At 36.8% G+C, this 22,513-nt stretch overlaps 1 protein-coding gene across 1 annotated transcript; it reads left to right on the plus strand.

The window, feature by feature from the left end:
• Positions 1 to 283: 283 nt before the first annotated feature.
• Positions 284 to 18,859, plus strand: LOC103998164 (nicastrin). Its single transcript, XM_065125665.1, has 16 exons — positions 284 to 502; positions 843 to 956; positions 1,116 to 1,233; positions 3,671 to 3,738; positions 3,859 to 3,935; positions 4,046 to 4,123; positions 4,361 to 4,432; positions 4,547 to 4,620; positions 9,690 to 9,822; positions 9,955 to 10,026; positions 11,650 to 11,769; positions 12,484 to 12,561; positions 15,141 to 15,281; positions 16,995 to 17,079; positions 17,158 to 17,593; positions 18,128 to 18,859. The coding sequence occupies exons 1-16, from the start codon at positions 430 to 432 to the stop codon at positions 18,390 to 18,392; spliced, it is 2,004 nt and encodes a 667-aa protein (XP_064981737.1). The 5' UTR covers positions 284 to 429; the 3' UTR covers positions 18,393 to 18,859.
• Positions 18,860 to 22,513: the final 3,654 nt, after the last annotated feature.

The following is a 22,513-nucleotide window of genomic DNA, read 5'->3' on the forward strand; positions in this document are numbered from 1 at the left end:
GCCAAGAAGGATTGACTGAAGGTGTTCCTCAAAGAGGATCATGTTTGGGATCGTCTCCGTAAGTATGAAAATTTGACCTCATTTTTATTTAGTCAAATTCATTTTTAATATTAAAATATATAAGTTCTTGTCGTTCCTTTTTTCCCGGGTCAAATCTCTGCGAGGGGCATTTGAGTCTTTTGTCAATTACTCGAACCCATTCCGGTCCTTTGCTACGTCCGGTTCGTAATGGCCGGTCTAACGGCGTCTGTGGAATGATATTGTTGTGGGTTCCCCGACAGCGATATCTTCCACGGGGTTACATAAGGTTTGCTCCGACTCTTCCAAAAGGGCGAAGAAACCACATAGTCGTCGTCGTCGTCGTCGAATGCCGCTGAGGCCGCCGGCGATCACTAGGGTTTATCCTCCGCTGATCTCCAGTCCTCCGCCATGGTTCCCAAAATTTCTCTCCTCCTTGTCGCCCTTGCCCTTCTCCTTGCTCCTCCTTACCTTTCTATCGCCGGTAAGTTCACCCTATCCCTTTCGGATTCTCTCGAAAGACATCTCTCAAAACCTCCACCTTCGATTTCCTATACATTCTAGCTTCTTGATTTTCTATGATATTTCTTCATTTTGCAAGGAACATTTGCTGGCAAACGAGGCTTTTATAAATTGTTCTATCTTTTTTGTTACTTCTAGATGGCCTTAGGTGATGTCTAAGGTGGATTTAGTTGTAGCCGGTGGAAATTTGCTGCAAAAGATTTGCAGTTTTAACTCTGCTTATAGGAATTATCTCTCCAGACTGTATCCGACGTAGTGCTTGTGAAACATAGACTTATTTTCTTTTTACTAAAATGATGCAGGAGCGACTGATGCTTTAGAGTCAGTTCCGGATCTTCAGAGTGCAATGTACCGGAACATCAAGAGTTATCCTTGTGTGAGGCTTCTGAATCTTTCTGGCGAAATTGGTTGTTCTAGTAAGTACACTTATTAATTTGTGTGTGCTTTAGAGAATATACTGTTGTATTTCAAAACTTCGTCCAAAGAAGCATATGTTTTTGCAAAGCAAAACACCTTGTTATCATATGGAGATGTGGCCAATCTTTTGAATCTGGACTTTGCGATTCATATATCAGATCCTGGTCAGGAGAAAGTTATTGCACCCATTGTAAGGTTCAAGCATAGCAGTGATGAGTTGACTCGTCTGTCTGCTGTTTTACTTCCCTTAGAGGAGTTGGAAGGTTTGTTCCTCAGGTATGATACATTTCTACTTTCAACATATTCCTTTTTTGCATATGCCGGTTAGACAAGTTATTTTGTCTTCCTATGTTTACTGCTTAGATACAATATCGATATTATGTCTGTGGTGACATGTTTCTTCATGATTAGTATTTGCTGCTGCTTTGTAAAATCCATGATTCGTAGTGATGCCTTACCAAACTATTCAACTGAGGCTGAAAGTTGACATTTTCAGTCTCACAGAAGTTACCTGAAAAGCAAAAGATCATGGATGGAAACAAGAGAGAGATTTTGTCAGTCTCCATATTCCTTTCCGATCATCTAAAAAGAATCTCCCATCTGGTAGTTTGTTAGTATAACGTGCACCTGACCCTTTGATTCCTTTAAGTTGGCTCTTAAATTTCAGTCGTGGTTACCAGCTAGGTCTTATTCTAGTTGTTGATTCCACTCTTCTTGAAGAGGTTTTGAATTCAAATCTTTATGGAGGTGGTTGCAAGTATTTTGTCCCTGGTAATATCTTTTGGTGTTTCCCATTCAATTACTTTCAAGAGAAGCACAAAATTGCATACATGTCCCTCAAAGTTAGAAACTTTTGTATTTGTCCATCTAAATTGAAGTTTAGCTGATGTCCCTGCAAAACTCTAAGACTTGCATAAATGCTAAATGATGTTGAGACTCCAAATAAGATTAATATCCTTCAAAAAATATTACCTATATTTCTACAAATAAGTAATTTTTGCAATTGCTCCTTAAATTTGATTCTCACTAGTAGTATTGAACATTGTTTTTGAATGCTAATGGGAATGACATATATGAAGGATTTAAATATTTAAAGTGATACATATGCAACGTCTAATAGTTTGGAGGGATATATATTTTATATGTTTTGTAGAGGCAAATACATTGTTTCCAAACTTTGAAAGGAAAGATATGTAATAACCCCTTTTACTTTTGGCTAAAACTAGCTGATTGTTCCCCTTATACTTTTCTTTTACCGATTTGGGTTTGTTTATTGCAACTAGCTAAATCTTAATTGAGTGCTCCTTATTGGTTGTCGTCAATTAGTATCCAAGTGAAAACCACATTGGCAATGACCTAGTCACAAATATATAGGATCAAGTATATTATATCATTACACTTCTTGGCACTTGTATCTTGGGACTATTATTTGGTATCCAAAGAAAATGATCCACTAAAAAGCATTGAGCATACCAGATTACGAGATGATCTTAATTGCTGAATATGTAAAGACCTGCAAATTCTGCAGACTGGAAATGTGCCTTGAAGGCTATCAATATCTTAGAGTCATTTCTAGCCTTTTGAATTTTTTGTCATGTGCAAATTACAAACTATAAACTACAAAGGTGTGGGTTAGTCATTCCATTAGGTTGGATTGTAACAAATGATATCAGAACCTAGTAATGGGTATGGTGAGCAGCCCAAGTAAAAAAAGGTCTACATGTGGAGGGGTTAGAGGCATATCACAACATGAAGCTATTACTGAACTAAGCCTCATGCGATAGAGTTTGATTTTAGATTATGTCTGACTTTTAATGAAGGTATCAAGCCCTTAAACGAGGGTACTGATAACTTATAGTTTAGTCGCACATTAGAAGTGGAAAAAGACTTAAATTGGTTTACAAAGACTCCATGAACAGACTATCGCTATCTTGAGCTTTGAGTCAATGGTTAGGCTCATTAAGTTATTAGGTCAGTTAGCCCATAACACATCTACACATCTACAGAGAGGCCAATTAAGCAACCAATTTCCTTTCTGACCTTTGTAGGAACCTATTGGTAACATGTTTGAAAGAATGCTTATAGTTATCTGATTGTGTCCAAAAGCAGCTTATATGCCAAAAAGCAGGTAATACACATCTCAGATGTTCCATGCTTATCATATATCACAGTTACATTTTCCTTGAATGAGTGGAGACTCTGCTCCAAGGTAAGAGCTGATTTATTGATTTTTACCATTAATTGATAAATTTTCCCCCCTCTTAGAATAGCAGCATCTACAAAAGAAATGGTTTTCATTCTCCTTCAAACTATTGCTGAAATCACATCTGGCCTGCACCAGAAAGTATTATTTTAGTACTGTGTCTGGGTGTTCTCACATTGAAAAAGAAAGCCAACCAACATGAAACAGTCTTGAGAAGTTGCAACTACGCCAGATCACCTTATACAACCAGCCCTTTGGATATTTAACTATTTTTTCCTGCCAAGAATTATTCACACTAAAATTAGCATAGTTCTTAGACCACCAGATGATTTCATCCTTCTGCACTCTGATTTGATGAGACTGAACCTTCTCTTAAAAATTGTAATCACAGTGGTCATGGCAAGTTGGAGAAACCATGTAGCATTATGTACCAGATAAGCAATCTTTACATGCTCATTCATCTCTACTTCAGCAATAATGTTCTGACCATCTGTATATTGTATTAATCAGGATTTCCAAAGATATGGATTTTGCTCAAAAAGTTGCTGGTGTTTTGGTTGAATCAGATGGATACCCAAGCAAGTCACTAGATAACCATTCCTCTCTGTTTGACATATATTTTAAATGCAGTAGAGCTATGGCCTAATGTTAATTTCTCATACTAGTGTATGAATCTCACAAAGTGTCTTGGCTTACAGGGTTCTCACCAGCCGAAAAGTTTCCGCAAGCAGCTTTTGCACCATACAAAAATATTAACTATGAGTGGAATCTTGCTGTGAGTTACTTATGAGGCTCAATCATTATTACTTGTCTAATTAAAATCTGAGGATCTATTTTTTCCTTTTTGTTGGGCAAGGTCTTAATTGATAATGTCTGGTTGTGCAGGGTTCTGGCATTATGTCAAATCAGTATAACTTCCCTGTGTTTTTGCTCTCTCCAGAAACCAAGTCATTTGTTCAAGAGGTAGTTTGTTTATGTTTTGGCTATCAAATTCTTGTTCATATAGACTATCGAGGACAGCTATATCTTTATGCCATAATTGGAGAGCTTTGCTTGAGTGAGAAATTCCTGGATGGATGTATTATGATACTTGGATTCTTTAGCTTAAATGTTTTTTACATTATCAATGAACTGGAAAGTATTTTGCATGCTTCCATGTTTGGTTTTGCTTTCTCTAATATGCTTGTTGTATTCATGCAGTTGGCTGGTAAGAATGCTGGGGGCACTGATTTGTACCAAGTAATTGTTGCTGAATTTGATCTAGTCATGCAGGTTTGAGGCTTTTACTTGCTCCTATATAACTATATTAGGTGCTTGGTAAAGTCAAAATGTTTTCCTGTTGGAACTGATGTTGGTTGTTTGCTTTGGAACTTCCTTTTGACTCAGACAACAAAATCACACACACATGATTCAGGATCTTGTCTCAAAGAGCAGACTTGTCTGCCGTTAGGTGGCTTCAGGTGAGTTTCCTGCTGAGCTCATCCTAGGTTCATATTTTTGGCACCCAAGTAATGCTTTTCTGTCTTGTGATGAGAACACACAATATTGTTTGCTAAAGGAATACTCTTTTTGGCCATTGTGCAGCAGCAATTATTGACTCTTTTTCCTCTTTGTGGAGTAACTGTTGACTGTGATGCTAAATGATGTTTGGCATCCACTATATAAATTACCAGGCATTACTGTCTGCCTACCTACATTATGGATGTAGGTGTGCAAATGGCAGACTCTATGCCCCTTCAATAGGATGCCAGTCTTTGACAAATAAAACTCACCAAATGATGAATTGCTTTTAGGAATTACTACTTTTTGGTTTTAAATCTATTTAGCAAACATGACCGAATGTGTACTTATAATATGTGCTAGGTAATTGTTGTTAGTGGATATGAAACTAGGAATTAAAGGTTTTTCTTGTGAACCTATCAATTTGTTACAGTGGTAGTATCTTAGTATCTTGATATAGTGCATACAGTATGTCGTTAAAACTCTTGGAACAAGAATCTTCGTCTTGCTTAACATATTATAGGGTTGTTCATCAAGGATCACTTACCAGCCACAATACCAAGTAGTAATCATTTTGTAATGTTTCTTCTTGTATCATCTTATTTACTATTTATTAAATGTGGTACTCCCACGAGGATCCATTGTTATTGTTTGTGTTATTGAATGATTTAAGAGAACATATATTTGATCCATACATATTATCAAAGATTTGTCCATATTTGGTCAATTTGTTGGTCTTATGATTATATTTCAGTTTCAACCACCTATAACCAATGTTGTCAAAGGTGCTAGGCAGTAAAAAGTGCTAAGGTATTATGTTGTCTTAGATGTTAGGTGCTAGGTGTTCGCTTGAGAGAAATGAGGCATCCACCAATATAAAAATTATAAAAAATATAATTAAGGAGTGACAATCACTACAATACAAATTAGACAATACATGTGTTTCATATCATTTCATATCCAAAAATATCACTATTAAAACATCGAATTACATTCATTTAACCATCTATAAAGCATTAAGGTACTACATTATCCAAATCTAACAACAAAGTTAACATGACAGAAGAAGATTAACATAGAAAGTCCACAAACTTCATCAAGAAAGTTAATAAACATCAAAGTCTACTTTATTTTGAGGGCAGCAACTCTGTTGGGGAGAAGGAGAGAGAGTGTGGGGGCTTGGAGGCAACAATTCTGTCAGGGCGAAGTTGATAGCAGAGTGAGGAGGTTAGTGGCTGGCTGATAGCATCATAGGGCTGACTGGAGGAATGGGAGGTGGAGGAGCAGGGGAGGGGACAAATTACAAGGCTCTAGGGAAGGAAGTAGAGATAAGGGTTCAGGCGTCACAACACTAATGGGGAGAAGCAAAATAGTAAGGGGAGCTTGAGGTGGTAGCTTTATTGAGCAGAAGCATATAGCGGAGGGAGGAGGTTAGTTGTGGGCTAATACACCACTAATACCATAACTACCACCGGGAGGAAGGGGCAGGAGGTGGAGGAGGGGACAAAGTAGTGGGGATGTGAGGGCTGGCATCGTCGAGAGAGGGAAAGGGAGGGAGAGAGTGAAAAGGAGAACGTATATCTGTTCGCAAGAGGGAAGGCATTGCCAAAGGGTCACCTTATGCATGAACATGCTCTTTTGTCGCCTTACATGCTAGGAAGAGGAGATCTGGTTGCCTCTCATCACCTTACATGCTTAGAAGATCTGATCGCCTTGCATGCACATGCCCAGGGAAGATGAGGATTAGGTTACGGGGAGAGGGTTAGGCCATGTACCATGAGCATGCCTCGAACACAAACCCTAACTTGGTTCAATCAATATTAGGCTCTCACTTGATCTGCTCAGTGATTGGACTTAGGCATGTCCTTGGGCTTAGGAGCGTGCTTGAATCATGTCTGGGTTCATGCGTGTTCCTAGACCATGCTTGATTAAAAACACCTGCCATGACTTAGATCGTCGAGGCTCTCAGACCTGAGCACCTAGGCACGCCGGAATAGTCATTGACATCATTGGCTATAGCCGATCAAACTAGCTGGAGTTGGCCAATTTGACCAATTTCAATCAATTTAATAGCCTTAAAAGAAGCATGAGACAATGAGCTAAAGGAGGGAAAGGAGTAGAAGAGGAAAACAAAGATAGATGAAAGACAAAAGATGTACTTGTGACCGAATGTGCGATATAGTAGGAGATTCTATTAATACATTACTTGCTATTTTCGACTTCTATTGTATTTGTTGTTTTCCATCATTGTCACATTGTTTGCTATCTACCATGTATGATAGGAAAGAAGAACGAGAGGAAGGATAAGATAAAAGTTAGCTCTTAACCTCTTAAACAAACAAGGATGCTTTCACAAAAAAGGGAAGATATGATGGGATTTATTATCTGATCTCAACTTTTATGTGTTTTCTGTTCAGATTTTAAATATTTTTCATTTATGATCAGGGAAATCTTGGGTCATAGTATGACTATTTCTAAAACGTTTTAAGTAGATAATCTTTGGATCTTTTGTTTAAAAATGCATATACTATTTGTTTATGACAATAATATGTTTGTTTGATACGACGAATACATTTGTAATAAATAAAGGATAGTTAATTTTTATAGAGTCATTTCTTCATTATTTTTCATGTTTTCATCTATAATATTTCAGTTTTATTTATTTGTTTTGAAAAGTTATATATATGATGAAATGGAAACCTAGAAGTCTTTTAACGAATAATACTTTTTTGTTCTCACATTTTTGTAATTTTTTTATCATGTACTGCCATTTTTTATATTATACGTATGTATATTATTTTAAACTTATTTTCTGGGTCAATCGTGATCATTGATCTTGTTGATCCCGAATATATCATTCATTAATCGCCGGTATCTTGTGAACTATGATCCTTGTCATATAGTTATATTACTTTATATTTTATCAGATGTTTAATGTGTTTTTTTCCCACCTTTGAGTCTGATAGTTCTTCCTGTAGCCAACCGTTAATACGTTATGTTTTTGTCTAAGGGAATTTTGGGATTGCCTCTGTGTTGTGTCACTTGAGCGAAACCAAATTGGTCAAGTTTACTATTCTTATAGGTTCACTTGGATACTATTTGTGTTGCCATATAATTTACCACTAATTTTGAAATTTGATCAAAGATTGACAAATGGTATTAAAATGCTGATGAATCTGTGGTAGGGGTTTCCCAAGTTGGGTTTATGCTCCATAATTACCCCATATTGGTGGATAAGTTCAGAGTTATGAGGTGTGTTCTGGTTAATAAATTTATATGTAAATATACTATTCTTTGTGGTGTTTGGGTTTGTAGCAAAGGTAGGATGGTCACATGTATGCGCAATGTTCTGCCAAACATAGAAAGCATTGTGCAATCATTGCACAATATTCTGACTTTAGGTCTGTCTTGATTTCTTGACGTGTTATTTTGTTGAATATTATGGACAATAAAATTCTTTGTTTTAGTGTGACAATGATTCTTCTGCCTTTTGTAATGTTAATTATATTATTTTCTCATCAATTATACACTTCAATAGATTCTTCAAGTATGTAGTGTCTGCTTTCTATGTGTCTGGAACTTCATCTGTAATCATAGAAGAAAAGCAACACTTTGGCACCTGCTTTTCTAGTACTTTACTTTTGATTGTCAAATTATGAAGTCCTAGTGAATTTCATCCATTCTTCAGCATAAGGTGCTGAGATGAGCTTGAGTTTGTCAAATTAACATTGTAAATACAAATAAATGGAATAGTGATAAACCATAATGTTTTATACAGTGATTTAAAAAGTACTATGCGTCAAAAAGCTCCAAAGTCTTAAAACGTCCAAGGTGCTAAGCGCTTTCCTGAGCGAAATGAGATGCTCTAAAATAATAAATTATAAAAATATATAATATATTTAAAAATATAATTATTTAAATAAAATATGATATTAAATTAAAAATATACTGTCAGTATATTACTTAAGTTAGAGAGGAGGAAAAAAAATTCTCTGAAATATTAAATTATAAAAAATATATAATATAATTAAAAATATAATTATTTAAATAAAAAATATGATATTCAATTAAAAATATACTGTTAATAGTATATTACTTAAAGTTAGAGGCGTGAGAAAAAATGTTAACAGTAATAGAGGGAGATAGTAGCAACCACAGAGGATTAGCTTAAGATAGTTGCGGCAGCACTGCGAACGACAGCAGCGGTAGTGGCGAAAGTTGTGGACGGGATCGGTGAAAGCTGTGTACGGTAGCAATGGTAGCGAGGGAAGCTACGGACAGTCGCAGTGACATCGATGAAAGCTGCAGACAACAGTAGCAGCAACAGCGGAAGCTGTGGACAACAGCGGCAAAAGAACTTGTGATCCTCTTCCTCGACAGTGGAAGGAAGCGACAACAGAAGGAAGCTACGAGGGTCGTCGGATTCGTCCGTTGACAACAAAGAAAGGCTCGGTCTGGAGGCAGCGACAGAAAGCATCGGCGGCGGAGGCAGAAGCAGCTCTAGGGTTCCTCGGGGTTGCGCGGGCGTGAAGCATGGCTTTTGAGGTGAGAAACTATGAACCAAACCAGACTTAAATCGGTTCGGTTCGCTTAATTGAACTAGGCGCTCGCCCGAAACGCCTAACGCATGGGTTCGGGCGAGCGCCCAGGTGGCGCCTCATTGAAGCGTGCTGCCTGATCTACACACGAGGCGCTCGGGACTTGCCTCGCCTCGCCCGAGTGTTTAGGCGAGCGCTTGAGTGCCTATTTAAATCACTGGTCTCATAAGATGCTGAGCTAGAGATTGGGTTCTGATATTTAGTTTGTCTACTAAACTGGACATAATTCTGGCTGTCTACATGTCCTAATTTGCCAAATAACTTTATATATGTGAATTAAAGTAGTGAAATGGAGTTACTTGTATATGGTTTTCTTGCTTATACGCTACTTTGGTTTTATTTCTGCTTTTTTTTTGTACTAATCGCTCACAAGAATTGCTTTTTCTTAATTTATAAAAATATGATGGATGATTCTGTCATCTGAAGGACAGTGTATGGTCTTCTCTGCCACCAATCAACATCTCATCCGAAAAGCCATCTAAATCTATTCTAATGGCAGTGGCATCTCAAGACTCTGCATCGTTTTTTCGTGACCGAAGTCTTGGTGCCGAATCTCCGATCTCTGTAAGTTAGTAGCTTTGGCCTTGCTTCCACAATTGGTCAATGGAGCATTATTATTTTTATCTTCTAATTAACATTTTTGCTAATTGTAACATTCATTGATATAATTGATAGCTATTCTTTCGTTATGCTTAGGGTTTGATTGCATTGCTGGCTGCAGTTGATGCCCTTTCCCATGTAGACGATCTAAATGAGCTTAAGAAACAGGTAGCTTTTATGTTTTCCTTCATTTATTGTCTCATCTGCATCTTCCTCCCTCTTGATTGTTGGGGTTCTCGAGATATTTGATACAAAAATAAATTTTGTTCTATTATATTTATGTTTTGGCATAATGCATATTTCATGTCACACATTCAATTTACTACATGTAATTTTTGGAATTATGAAGGCTAATTAAAATATAACAATCATTTAAACGAATTTGGATCCATGGAAAAACTTTATCTTGAATGATGGCGAGCCCCTCAAATTTGCGCTAGTTTCTGGGAGCAACCCTTATACCTTTTTTTTTTAAAAAAAACTAATAGTCTTTTTCCACAATAGGGGTTTATATAAAACTCCAGCTTTAGTTATTATTACATAATAACTATTTTCAATGAGTTACCTTATGTGATAAGCAATACTTCTTCCTGGTTTTGCATTATGGTTATGCAAACTGAGAAACATGTTGGCCTTTTTAAAAATGACTGGTCTTTGATGGGGCGATTTTTTTGAATTAAAGTTATGTTTATTTTAACTCCGTTTGTTTAATATAATATGCAATTTACTTCCGAGTACCATGCCATTACCAAAATATGTAGTATGTGTTTTAAATTGTGACACTTGGTCAATTTCTGCCACTCTATCACATTGAAGTGTGCATTGCTATATAATGAAATGAAGGTCCCACTAGATATGTGTGCTGTATTCATTAGTTGAAATGGTTAACATCAGCCGCTTTGGTATTGTATCAAGTGTTAAACTTGTACGTGCATTTTTGCTTTCACCTATATGTGCTGTGCTCATGAATCAGTGGATCACGTACTCAGCAAACTCCCTGCTGTATGGAGCCCGTCCTCACATGTGCTGTCATCTATGCCTATGTTCCCTTATATGCATCAAAGTGAAAGTCAACCGATTTAGGTCGAAGTCACCACTTTAAGAATGAAAGTAAATTTGAAGTAAATTTTTTATTGTATAATACCTAAATAGGCACCAAAGTGATGAATACATGGACCTAACTGAATTGCAGCTGCCTTAAAAGATGAATATATGGGGGTTTGCACAATTGTAGAACCAGTCACAAAAGGCTGATCTGCACAATATTTTTGACCTGTAGTAAATTTCATATTTGATCAACACAATATATGGGGGTTTTCTGTATACTTTGATATAGTTTGTGGCTACTTCTTGGGAGAACTTTTTCTTTTCTTAAATGCTGATCTTTTGATAACATTCGTGTTTAGTGTCATCTGTACAACATCTTTAAAAATACTTGTGATTGTTTAACATGACATGTGTTGTCATATTGAACACCAGAGGTCAAGATTATCAACCTACAATATTATATATTTAGATTATTTGTTGTTATCTTATTTATGCTTATGATGCCCTGCTTTTTAAAAAAATTAACATAATGATATACATATGTTTTGTTGCATATTCTGTAGTATTGTAATCCATGCTTCATAGATAGTAGGTAAAAATAAAACCATTCTTACCTTGTGTCTCAAAAGTGTGCTGTGAAGATGTTGCAATCATATTTATTTGTTAAGTTTGTCGACTTCTTCTGAGGGTAACTGCTGTATTATTGTTTGATATTCAGTCTTATCTTTTTGCATTTACCTGCAGCTTGTTTTCGTAGTTTTCACTGGGGAAGCATGGGGATATCTTGGCAGCAGGAAATTTCTACAAGAATTAGATTTGGGTACAGATGCTGTCAATGGCCTCAACAACACAGTGATTGAACAGGTAGTCTTGTTTGTATGAACTTGATGCTAGAAGTGTTCTGTATATATATATATATATATATATATATATATATATATATATAAGCACTGAAAAAGATTTAAATACAGTTATGTATATAATACTTTTCTATTGGCAGACTTCTATAGTGTATGGGTATTGCATTAGTACAGTCAGTCTATTGTATAATGATAATGGATCTGACTAGTAAATACCACTTGGTATGGTCGGTCCAGTTCAATAATTGAAAACTTTCCCTGTATAATATACAAATAGTTTTATATTGTTCTCAATATAAGTTTTATATTGAGAAGAAAAGAACTGTTGGCATCTATAATTAAAGTTTTATATTGTTCTCATGCTTCTATAGTAAATACTTGGCTTTTGTGAGATACCTTGAACACCACATTGAGAGTCCTGCTGTACTTATTATCCACTGTGATTATTACAAACTAATAAGATTCAGAAACTTGGATTCCATCTTTATTCAACAGTTAACCTCTAGATACTCTAGGCACTTGCGGAGGATAACTGTATTTTACTATAAGCTATTTTGACATTTAGAACACTTACTACCACTGATTGCTGTAGTATGAATGAATGTCCTGGTATGATTACTAAGGTAATTATTAATGGTCTGTAGTTTGCCCTTAAATTCACAAGCTTCATATCTTCCATATAATTGCGTATGAAGTTATGTTCTTCAATTATGGTTAGGTATTGGAGATCGGATCTGTTGGGAAAGGCTTAGATCAAGCTACCAGGGCCACAACCTTCTATGCACATGCAAGAGGGGTATGCTTCTGAGATCGACTAGTTTTCTTCTGCATGGTGTCATATGGCTACCATATCATTTTTAGTTCTTTAGACTTAAATGATGTGTTCTTTTATATGTACAGCTGCATCTTTTTTGCTTGGAATCTTCGATCTTGACCTTTGAACTATGGAATTAAATTTCGTGGCACACTGCCTGTTGTGGCAGGTGCATATCTGTCTGATGAGTTCTCAGGTTGTGGACTGCCTTCTTCTAGTAGTTCTGCTTATGCCTCAGTTAGGCCAAAAACCATAGTAAACTGGTCTGCTATGATACCCAGTTTGATCTGGTAATCCATGCAGTTTATTCTTTATAAATCAGTCTGATCTTGGACAAGTCAAACTAAACTTGCCTTATGGCTTTGTGGCGACTATATCATCATGAAATCAAGTGTTTACAGAAGGCATGATCTAAACAGGAAAAATAAAGAAGAATGGGTTTCAATACTGAGACCTGAATCCTTGAATCTTTTATTCAGGAAAGGCTTAGACCTGAATGGGTTTCAATCCTTGAGACTTAACAGATTGTCTATTGTCTTGATGAATTTGAAGTTCCACAGCATAAGATAAGAAAAAGAAACACACACATGGTATATATTTTGATGGAAGCAAATCGTTACAAAACCTAGTTTTTTAGCTGAAAACTTTCTCATGGTGACAATTTTAGTGTCAACGTTTTCATTGTAACCAAGCTATGATTAATCATGTCATTAATCATTTGTTGCATGATTTTCACTGATTATTCATGGATTTGCCATCTTAATTTTTTCTTGTATTATACACAATGCTACTTGTTTAAAAACACTGAATAAAAGTTTATTTGTTTCTTTAATTGTTGGACTGTTTTCCTAAACAATTTCTCCTTGAAATAGCCTTCTCCATCATAATTTTTTTTGCTAAAGCAAAAAGGTGTATAGCTGATGGAAACGAGTACAAAAATCAACCTTCATATCAGAATGAACAAGCAAAAGAAATTGAGGGGGCCAGTCCCATCTCTCTATCCCTGTGAGCCTGATTAGCCAACTAGTTGGTGAATCGATTCCCCTCCCTAGATACATGATCAAGAACATAGCTATCAAAATATTTTAATAGAAAAAGCATGTCTGTGATTACAGCCATCAATTGCCAAGGAATGGTATTCAAAGAGAGAAGCATGTGTAATAGGCTTTGGGAGTCAGCTTTATGGTGGATGCATTTGATTCCTTCCTGTGAGGCTGCCGAGAGACCTTTGACAGCCATAGCTTCACAGAGCAAGATATCTTTTTCCTCAACGCATCTGCAATCAGCCAAGATAGGATTACCAGAATCACTTCTAATAACAAATCCAAATCCTCCAAGATTTATGTCATTGACAGATCCATCACATTTTAATTTAAACCATCAGAAAAACAACACTTGTCATTAGCCAACACAACAGCTATAATTTTGTACAACATGCTTAGTAGATCTACGCAAATGATCTAAGGGGGACTCATTTCTGGTCCTCCCATGCTACCAATGCTCAGTAGTAATGGCAGCCCTAGTGTTCCTACCAGCAGTCCAGCTTACATTTTGTTCAACATATAGAACAATGATCAACTCTTGGTCTCACATGCTTGAAGAAAATTTGCACCTGTTTTATCTAAATTATCCAACATAGCATTATACAAGGGAAATCCCTGATGCCATAGAAAGGCAACTGCTTTAAGACATAAATATTATGGGTTCAAGTTACAGAAAAGCCTCTTTGCTTGGTGGTAGCCTTGTGCATTGATCTACCCATTTTTATTCAACATGGTTTTGTCCAAGATTTCAAATCTTGATTGTATCAGTTGGTATGGGTTGGAATTTACTGATTCAATGAGGTATCGGTATCAAAATATACTGCTCAATACCAATACAATGTTACTTTTTCTGTAGTTATTTTTATTCAGTGATATCAAACCCATCTACTTGGTATACTGGTATCATACCCATCTAGTAAATTACCAAAAGCATTACCAGGCTGTTATCCACATTATAACACTCCAGTTTTTCAGATACTGGTCGGCTCAATACATATCGGTTGGTATTTATCTGACTGACCGAGGACCGGTTTGGGCTGGTCATATAAGTTTGTCCTGGTTCGTATTTGTTTTTTTAGTTTTTCAATGATACTGGATAGTACAAGCCAGTGTATCACTCAGTTTTCCAATACCAGTTCTATCCATTGTCTAAATCAGTATCAGACTGAGATCTATGTCCTTGTAACCATCCAGAAGTTCAAATGGTAATTTCATTTTTAATAGGTAAGTACATATTTTATGAATTACAAAAGGTTATGAAGTGACATCCAAATGTACAAAATTTGGCTAATTTAAATAACAAGGCTAAGTTTTGTGCGGGAGTCCTACTTTAGCTTAATCACATAAGCAACGTCAAAGATCCTGGATGCTCTTTTTAGTCGAATTAGGCTTTTGCTATACAGTTGTGAGTCCTGAATTTTATTTTAATTAATCACAAGTTGTCATCTTTAATCATACAATTTATGCCAGGTCAAAGCTTTAATTCTTCTTTCTAATAAGTTATTCGTAATTCTGTAGGATTCATCTGTTACAAAAGATATGCTGACGGCCTTACAAAGTGCTAGTGATTCGCTTGGTTCAGACAATGTCAAAATCAAAGCTGCAGATGTATCAAATCCTGGTATTCCACCATCTTCACTGATGACATTTCTGAGAAAGGTTGGTAAATATAATTGTTTGGCCAAGTATTTTGCAATGAGAAGTATCCTCCAAGTTTTAAGCCTTTAGGCTGACCCAGGGTATACATGATGGTAACATTGCTGTATTTGCAGCTTGTTTTATTCCTTTATATCTTAGCATGCAGAATGCAAATTAATCTCTGTGGACACTGACAGTACAACTCACTATTAGATTATTTCACCCTGTTCATATTCTCATTGGCACTGTGTCTTTTAAGTAAATAGTAACCAACTGAATCTCTGTTACATGTTCTGTCCACACCATCCATTGATAGTTTTTATATTAGTCCGGAAAATGCAAACTAATCTTTGTTAACAGTTACAGTCCACTATTAGAAATTTTCACCCTGTTCCTATTCTCATTTGCATTTTATTTGTCTTCTAAGAAAGTAGCAGCTGACTGAATTTCTTTGCTGTTCTACCTGTACCTGCTACTTGATAGATTCATTTTCCAGTCAGGACTTTAATTAAATAACTGCTATATGGTTATTTCACCAAATCCTAGATCCTTATAATTTCTGAAACTTGAGAAAAACTTGTCAGTAAAGAAAGTTCTCTGTGATAGAATATCACCACTACGCTTTCTAAGATTTATTTTCATGTTCATCTTATTTTCTTGGAATTTTCACGTTCATTTGATTTATTGTAGAACTTGTCAAATAATTCTTGACAAATACTTATTGTAGGGTATTTTCATGATCATTTGATTGACTTCGAATTACCACTATTCTGCCTGAGACTAGTTTTTTTTTCTTTGGTATTCAATTGCGAGAGTTACCAATCACTTATTTTACTTTCAGGAGTTAATATCATTTTGAGTTTCTTTACTGAAGTACAGATGAATTCATAAAGTAACATAATTATCTCGATGCCTGTTCTTGTAAGAGACGAAACATAAATGTTTCAGCATCTTCACCTTACAGTGATTGTATGGATATCATTTTTGAGGGTGTCAGAACAGTGGAAGTACAAAAAAGTATAAGGCAAGGATTATAATTTCAAATAATACCGTCCATACCGGATGGCACGTACTGGTTCGTCGGCAGACCGATACACGGACCGTCCACTACCGAACGGTATTATATATATATATATATATATATATATATATATATTATATAATATAATATTATTTATATATATATATATATTATATAAATATGCGATGTCACCTCTTTCTCCCCAACGGGAAAAGGCGACGTTGTGTCGCCTCGGCTACGTTGCCAAAAAATTCTTTATATATATATATATATATATACTGAACGGTATACCGCTCGGTATACAATACCATACCGTAACGTACCGAGCGAATGTCAAAACTCTGGTACGGTACGATATTTCAATCGTTGGTATAAAGTACTCATTCCAAAAAGATATTTTAATATTTAGTAATCCTTAGTTCGATGCACATGTTAGACTGCATTCGATAAATGTGTTTTGATTTTAGGAATTCTAAATATAGCATATCATGGGCAACGGCAGTAAGAACTGTCCCTTTTTTCTTTCTTTTTTCCCATAGTTTCTGAATACCCAGTCATGTGGTTGACAGTTCCAAGGCTTAACTGCTCATGATGAATTTATGTATCTAAGCTGCTAGATGTCCACCAAATATCTTGCTTTAATTATAACTGTAACCTCTCCATGTGAAGCCGATTATAACATGTCAATTGTGATATTTTTGTTTACTTTGCAGAATTCTTCGGCGGCCGGAATTGTTCTGGAGGACTTTGATTCATCTTTCACCAACAAATTTTATCATAGTCATTTGGATAGTCCTTGTATGTCTCACTAGTTTATAATTTACGACTTCTTTTCAAATCTGTTATTTACAGATCAAGTTTATGATTTCTATGCAGCAAATATCAACTCTTCCTCGATTGCAGCTGCTGCTGCATTGGTTGCCCGGACTTTATATATTCTTGCAAGTGGTGATTTGACAGTAAATCTCATGACACTTAACTCTATAAAAGTTAATGTGTCCTTGGTTGAAGAGTTGGTAGGATGCCTACTGAGTTGTGAACCAGGTTTTTCATGCAGCATTGTCAGGGACTTCATTTCACCGAGCAATACCTGCCCAAGTCATTATGTTGGGGTGTTCCTTGATTCGCCTGATACACGATACCCTGAATATGCTGATGATACATCCCGATTTGTCTGGAACTTTCTGGCTGATAAAACCTCTGCTCTAAAGGGCAGCACAAGTTCCTGCACTGGCAAGTGCAATAGCATAGATCAAGTTTGTATCGGAGCAGAAATTGAGGGCAAAGGCAGATGTGTAATATCTACAACCAGGTATTTGCTCTTTCTCTTGCTATAAAGCTTTGAATTTGCCACAGAATTTTCTATAGCTACTGTAATATAATGATTGATGTCACTGATGCAAATGATCATCACATTATGACATATGTTGGTTGAAGACTTTCATTAAGGAATATAAGTTACTAATTGAACTGGTTCAGTTTTTAACTATGTGAAAATGATAAATGAGGCACTTTTAAACTGTCAAGTACGCATTAGTGAGACTCATTTGGAACTCTTACCTTATGAGCCTTATATTTCTTTCTAAATTACTAATATGATGGGGTTTCTTTTTGTGCAAGTTTATTTGTCTTGTTGAGCCACCATGGGTAGACCTTGTTGTAGAAGCAGCTTTTGTGCCCATTAGCTTTCTAGTTATTTTGCATCTGTTAGAAGTCATTAGCTTTATCATACATTGTTCCTCAAATCTCTAGTTGATTTGATGGAGCTCAATGTCTCTTTTTCTACTGTTTTAAAACTTGCTGTTTCTTGATACACTCTCTTATTAAAGTTCATGCGGCTATGTAGGTATGTTCCTGCTTATTCCACCCGACTCAAAATTGAAGACAACTTATGGCATGTAATTCCTGCGAGTACTTTGGATCCTATGGGATCTGTGGATCCTGTATGGACAGAAAGCTTTTGGAATACCATTGGCCTTCGAGTTTACATGGTGCAGAGTGGAACTTATGACCGGCTCATCCTTGTTGGTGGAGTAGGTGTGACAGTTGCCTCTTATATTGTAACAATAGTGACCAAATCTTTTCTTGCAAAGGCTGTGAAAAACGATTGATATTTTTTGGTAGATCTAACCGAGTTGGGTTGCATACGGATGCCCCCAGAATCACACTCCAGGGACTTGGACTTGTTATATCTAGAAATCACCTTATACTTGTTACAAGAAGAGACTGTCCTGGAACTTTTTATTATTTTTTGTTCTGGTTTACACATTAGAGGAGCATCTCAAGTGTACCCCTATATTTTTCTTGTCATTTTTATCAGTCAATTTGGGGGTTGGAAGTACCACCATCCCTAATAGAAGTTAATTTGAAGTTCAAAGGCAACCAGCGATAATAGCGTCATGGCTGTCTTGTGTTTCATACTGCTGCCGTGGCTGTATATTTGGTTTGAAAAGGTAGAACCATCTTGTTTCTTCTTTCTGGGCAAGCTATTTGTATTTCTGAATCTAATTGACTGTATATTTCCGGATCCTATGTAGCTGAAAATTTTTCAAATGATAGCAGAATTTTGATATCCCAACTTGTTTCACTAATATATTCTGTCATCATGAACTTTGATATCTCAACTTGTTTCACTAATATATTCTCCCTGCGCATAAGTAGGTGTTGTAGGCATATATTCATTCTGTAACGTCATTGGTCATTTAACCTTTGTTGGTTGGTTTAGTGTAAATCCTGACCTCAATTGTTATATATATAGGTCATCTTCCATGATAGCCAAAAAGAAAAGAAAGTAGGAAAGAAATGATGGTTGTTGGGAGATCAAAGTTCTTTTTCCTAGTCTCCATCACATTTTAGGTCACCTTACGATCTATCTATCTTCTTCCTTTGGTACAGGCAGTTGTTTCCAAGCCTCAATCAAGCGAATCACCCTAATATTTTTTTGCCTTTTTTTTTTCAAAGCAGAAAATGAAGGATCTGATGGGACTTTTACCTTTTCTGAAAAATAATGATAAATTTTCAGTAGCTTAAATAACTCATTAAGTTAAAGCCTCTCAAACATGATTTTGAATTGGACTCGAATTTCCAACCCATCGTCTATTCACTAATAATACAATTCATTAATCACTAGGAAGACGATCATATTTATGTGCCATTACTACCCCAAAAAAAAAAAAAAGGAAAATAGCACAAGAGTTCATTTATTAAGGCAAACAAAAACAAAAACATCACGCACTTGCATTAGCTATTCAAAAAATTCACTTCGCATATCATATATCATATAATATGCATAGACATAAATATGTGTAGTTCCCTCGGTGGGACATCCTTAACAATCATCACTCGTGTGACATGCCGCATCTCGGCAGAGTCCTCTACTTGCTCAATAAACATGCATCACTCGTCATGCGTGCTCCATTAATTGATGGAGTTCGAATACAAAAAGCACAAGGACGGTGGTGAGCGCAGGAGAGCCTCCGCGGGTTTCCTGTTGCCTCTTCGGTCTCCCAAGGGTTGTTGCTCTCTTGGGTGACCTATTTCCACTTCCAATGAACGTCCAAGAATCCAACCTGTGTGAAATCCAATTTCTACAATTAGGATACAACTTCGCATGTCAATCCCTCCCTCTTTCCATCCTCTATTATTACTAAATACATTCGGTGCCTGCTTGGTTGCAATGAAATGAAATATCGATATATGATGGATTTGTATTGCAGTTCGATTAGTAGCGTATTATCATATCATACAAGTGATTGGTTTTTTACTCTTTTTTTTTTTTTCTTTTTGGAAAGAAAAAAACACATCATATCACCACCACATTGACACTAAGTATTTATTATAAATATACAATTTTAAATGGAAAAAAAAAGATGTTCATTTCTATATTTTATTTATCTATCGAACTTTCTCGTATATTCGGTTCATATTTATGAATTGGTGTGCTCATCTCAACATTTATTATTTCTAAAAATACAAAACGTGTTTCATATGAAAGATAGATAGATCACATCCACTTGAAACAAATAATCCAAATCGATTGAGTTTTGACAAGGACATCCGATTTTGTGATTGCTACAACCAATTGCAACCAAGAATAAGAATTATCGAATTGTCAACTTGTTCTATCAACCTTCCGGATAAGAGATAGAGCTATCCGTTTCCTCGAAAGCCTTATCCCCTACTTTTCTTCTTCTCAAACTCATCACTCTTCCCAAGCAATTACCTTAGTTTTCGAGTACATGACTATGCAATAAACTAGTTCGTGAAAAGGAGTGCATCTATTAAATATTGCCACGGTTTGGACTTGTTCAAGACATCCCCAATGAATCATCCTATATCTTAACTGTTGAATTACATTGGTAATTGGCATTATCATTTCATCACGGAGAAGATTGCATGAGAAGACAACAGCAATCTCGTTCCTGTGGCAGTCAGTGGAGCCACAAGTAGCAAGAAGAACAAGATGGACCATTTTATTAACATATCAATCCCTTCTTCTTCTTCTTCTTCTTTTCTTTATTCCTTTCGAGAGGAACAAGGCAATTAGGTCACGAAAGATTGTCTTGTTTTATTCTCCCTTCCTTCGTCTACATCTATATAACTTCTTTCATGGGCATTATCGGCGAGTCGATTTCAGCTCATCGATCAAACCATTTGAATCTCAAACACTAAACTAAAATACTCGCTACCTTTTTATTTATTATCAAAGAAAATTGTACTTTCTAAAAGGATATTTAAGGGTGAAAGAAGAAAATAAAAAATCTTATCATACACACTATACTATCTCATCGTTTTGATGTGTTTATCATTTTGTATCATTTATAATATATAATCATATTTATTTAAAAATATTTAATCTACTGTTCCATCAGTTGATTCCGATCAACTAATAACCTAATGATGCAAGCCTTAACGGGATCGGCGATTTTAATATATGCATGCATGCATGCTTGCACCGTAGTCACTTTGTTTAGAGTAGACATGCCAAAGTCAAACGCTGTGAAGTCAAACTAACCCAAAAGAAGAGATGACAAACCAAGAATCTATCTATCCTCTCTGACCTTAGGGTTTGTGACCTCATATCACTCACCCAACTTTCTCATTCATGCCAATGTTGTGATAATTGTATCATCTCCTCATGAAAAGAAATTAAAATTCATAACCACAAGGAAGACGATATCGGAGGGAGGGGGAGGACCGACCGACTGCTTTTATGGACCGAGGTTTTCTCGGTCGGCAGCCAAACGCATGGCTTACCGTCAGCCCGCAGTTTCAACAAGTCAATGCAACTGTAGAGTGTACGTCTTCTTCGTCGCCACAGACAGGTTTACGCCCGAACGCATCACGCCGCTTCCGTGTTCTTTTGATTCAGCCCACCTTAGCATCTTTCCAACATCACTTATTTAAAGTTCTTTGTTTGATCAATAATGATTGGTATTTGTTTCCAGGTCGATCACGCTCATCTCTTTCGCCTTTGATGCTGTCTCTTTCCCTCATGCTTCTTCCCGTGGAGCCGACTGACTGATGCCGCAAATCCAACAGTAGGAATATAGTGTCGGAGCGTCCATGATTATGGTTCATAGGGTTCTTTCCGGCCTTCATCGCTGAAAACTGTTTCGTCATTCCCGTGAAGACCTGTCATGGATTTAATCTTTTGCGTTAATCGGTACCAAGTAGAGGCTTATCCATTCATGTGTGCAGAAATATTTATGCTGCTGAATACCTATATAATATTTATAACAAGGTGGTAAGGAAAAGGAGGAGAGGCTTATCCATAGACGATGGACAGCAAGGCATAACACAGCTGTGTCCAGGAGATAAAAGGCTGTGGGTGGCCGGACAGTGGATCCCACCTCGGGCAACACCACGATGCAATGAGACAGTAATCTAGTCTTACTCACCTTGGAAAGGAAACGTTTCCCCCACCAATTTAATGCCGAGCCTTATCCGGTTGACCGCATCGCTGGGGAGTGGAGCGCTCCCTCCCTTGTCATCTTGTTCCCCTCCCCCCGGACGCTACGATGGCCGGATCCTGCAACAGCACACTGGGCCAGCTTCTTGCGGCTCACAACCTTCGGGCCCCACTCGCATGGGGCTTCCGACTACCGACACGTTGGCGAGATGGGTCACGTTGGTGATTGCCGTCGCGCAGGCGATCGAAGGACATGGCCGAACAGGCGGGCCTGGCCCGTGAGGGCACCGGCGGGGACCACCAGCACCCCCCCGCCCCCAC

This window comes from Musa acuminata, chromosome BXJ2-9, assembly GCF_036884655.1.
Source record: "Musa acuminata AAA Group cultivar baxijiao chromosome BXJ2-9, Cavendish_Baxijiao_AAA, whole genome shotgun sequence".
In the NCBI taxonomy this organism is placed as follows: Eukaryota; Viridiplantae; Streptophyta; class Magnoliopsida; order Zingiberales; family Musaceae; genus Musa; species Musa acuminata.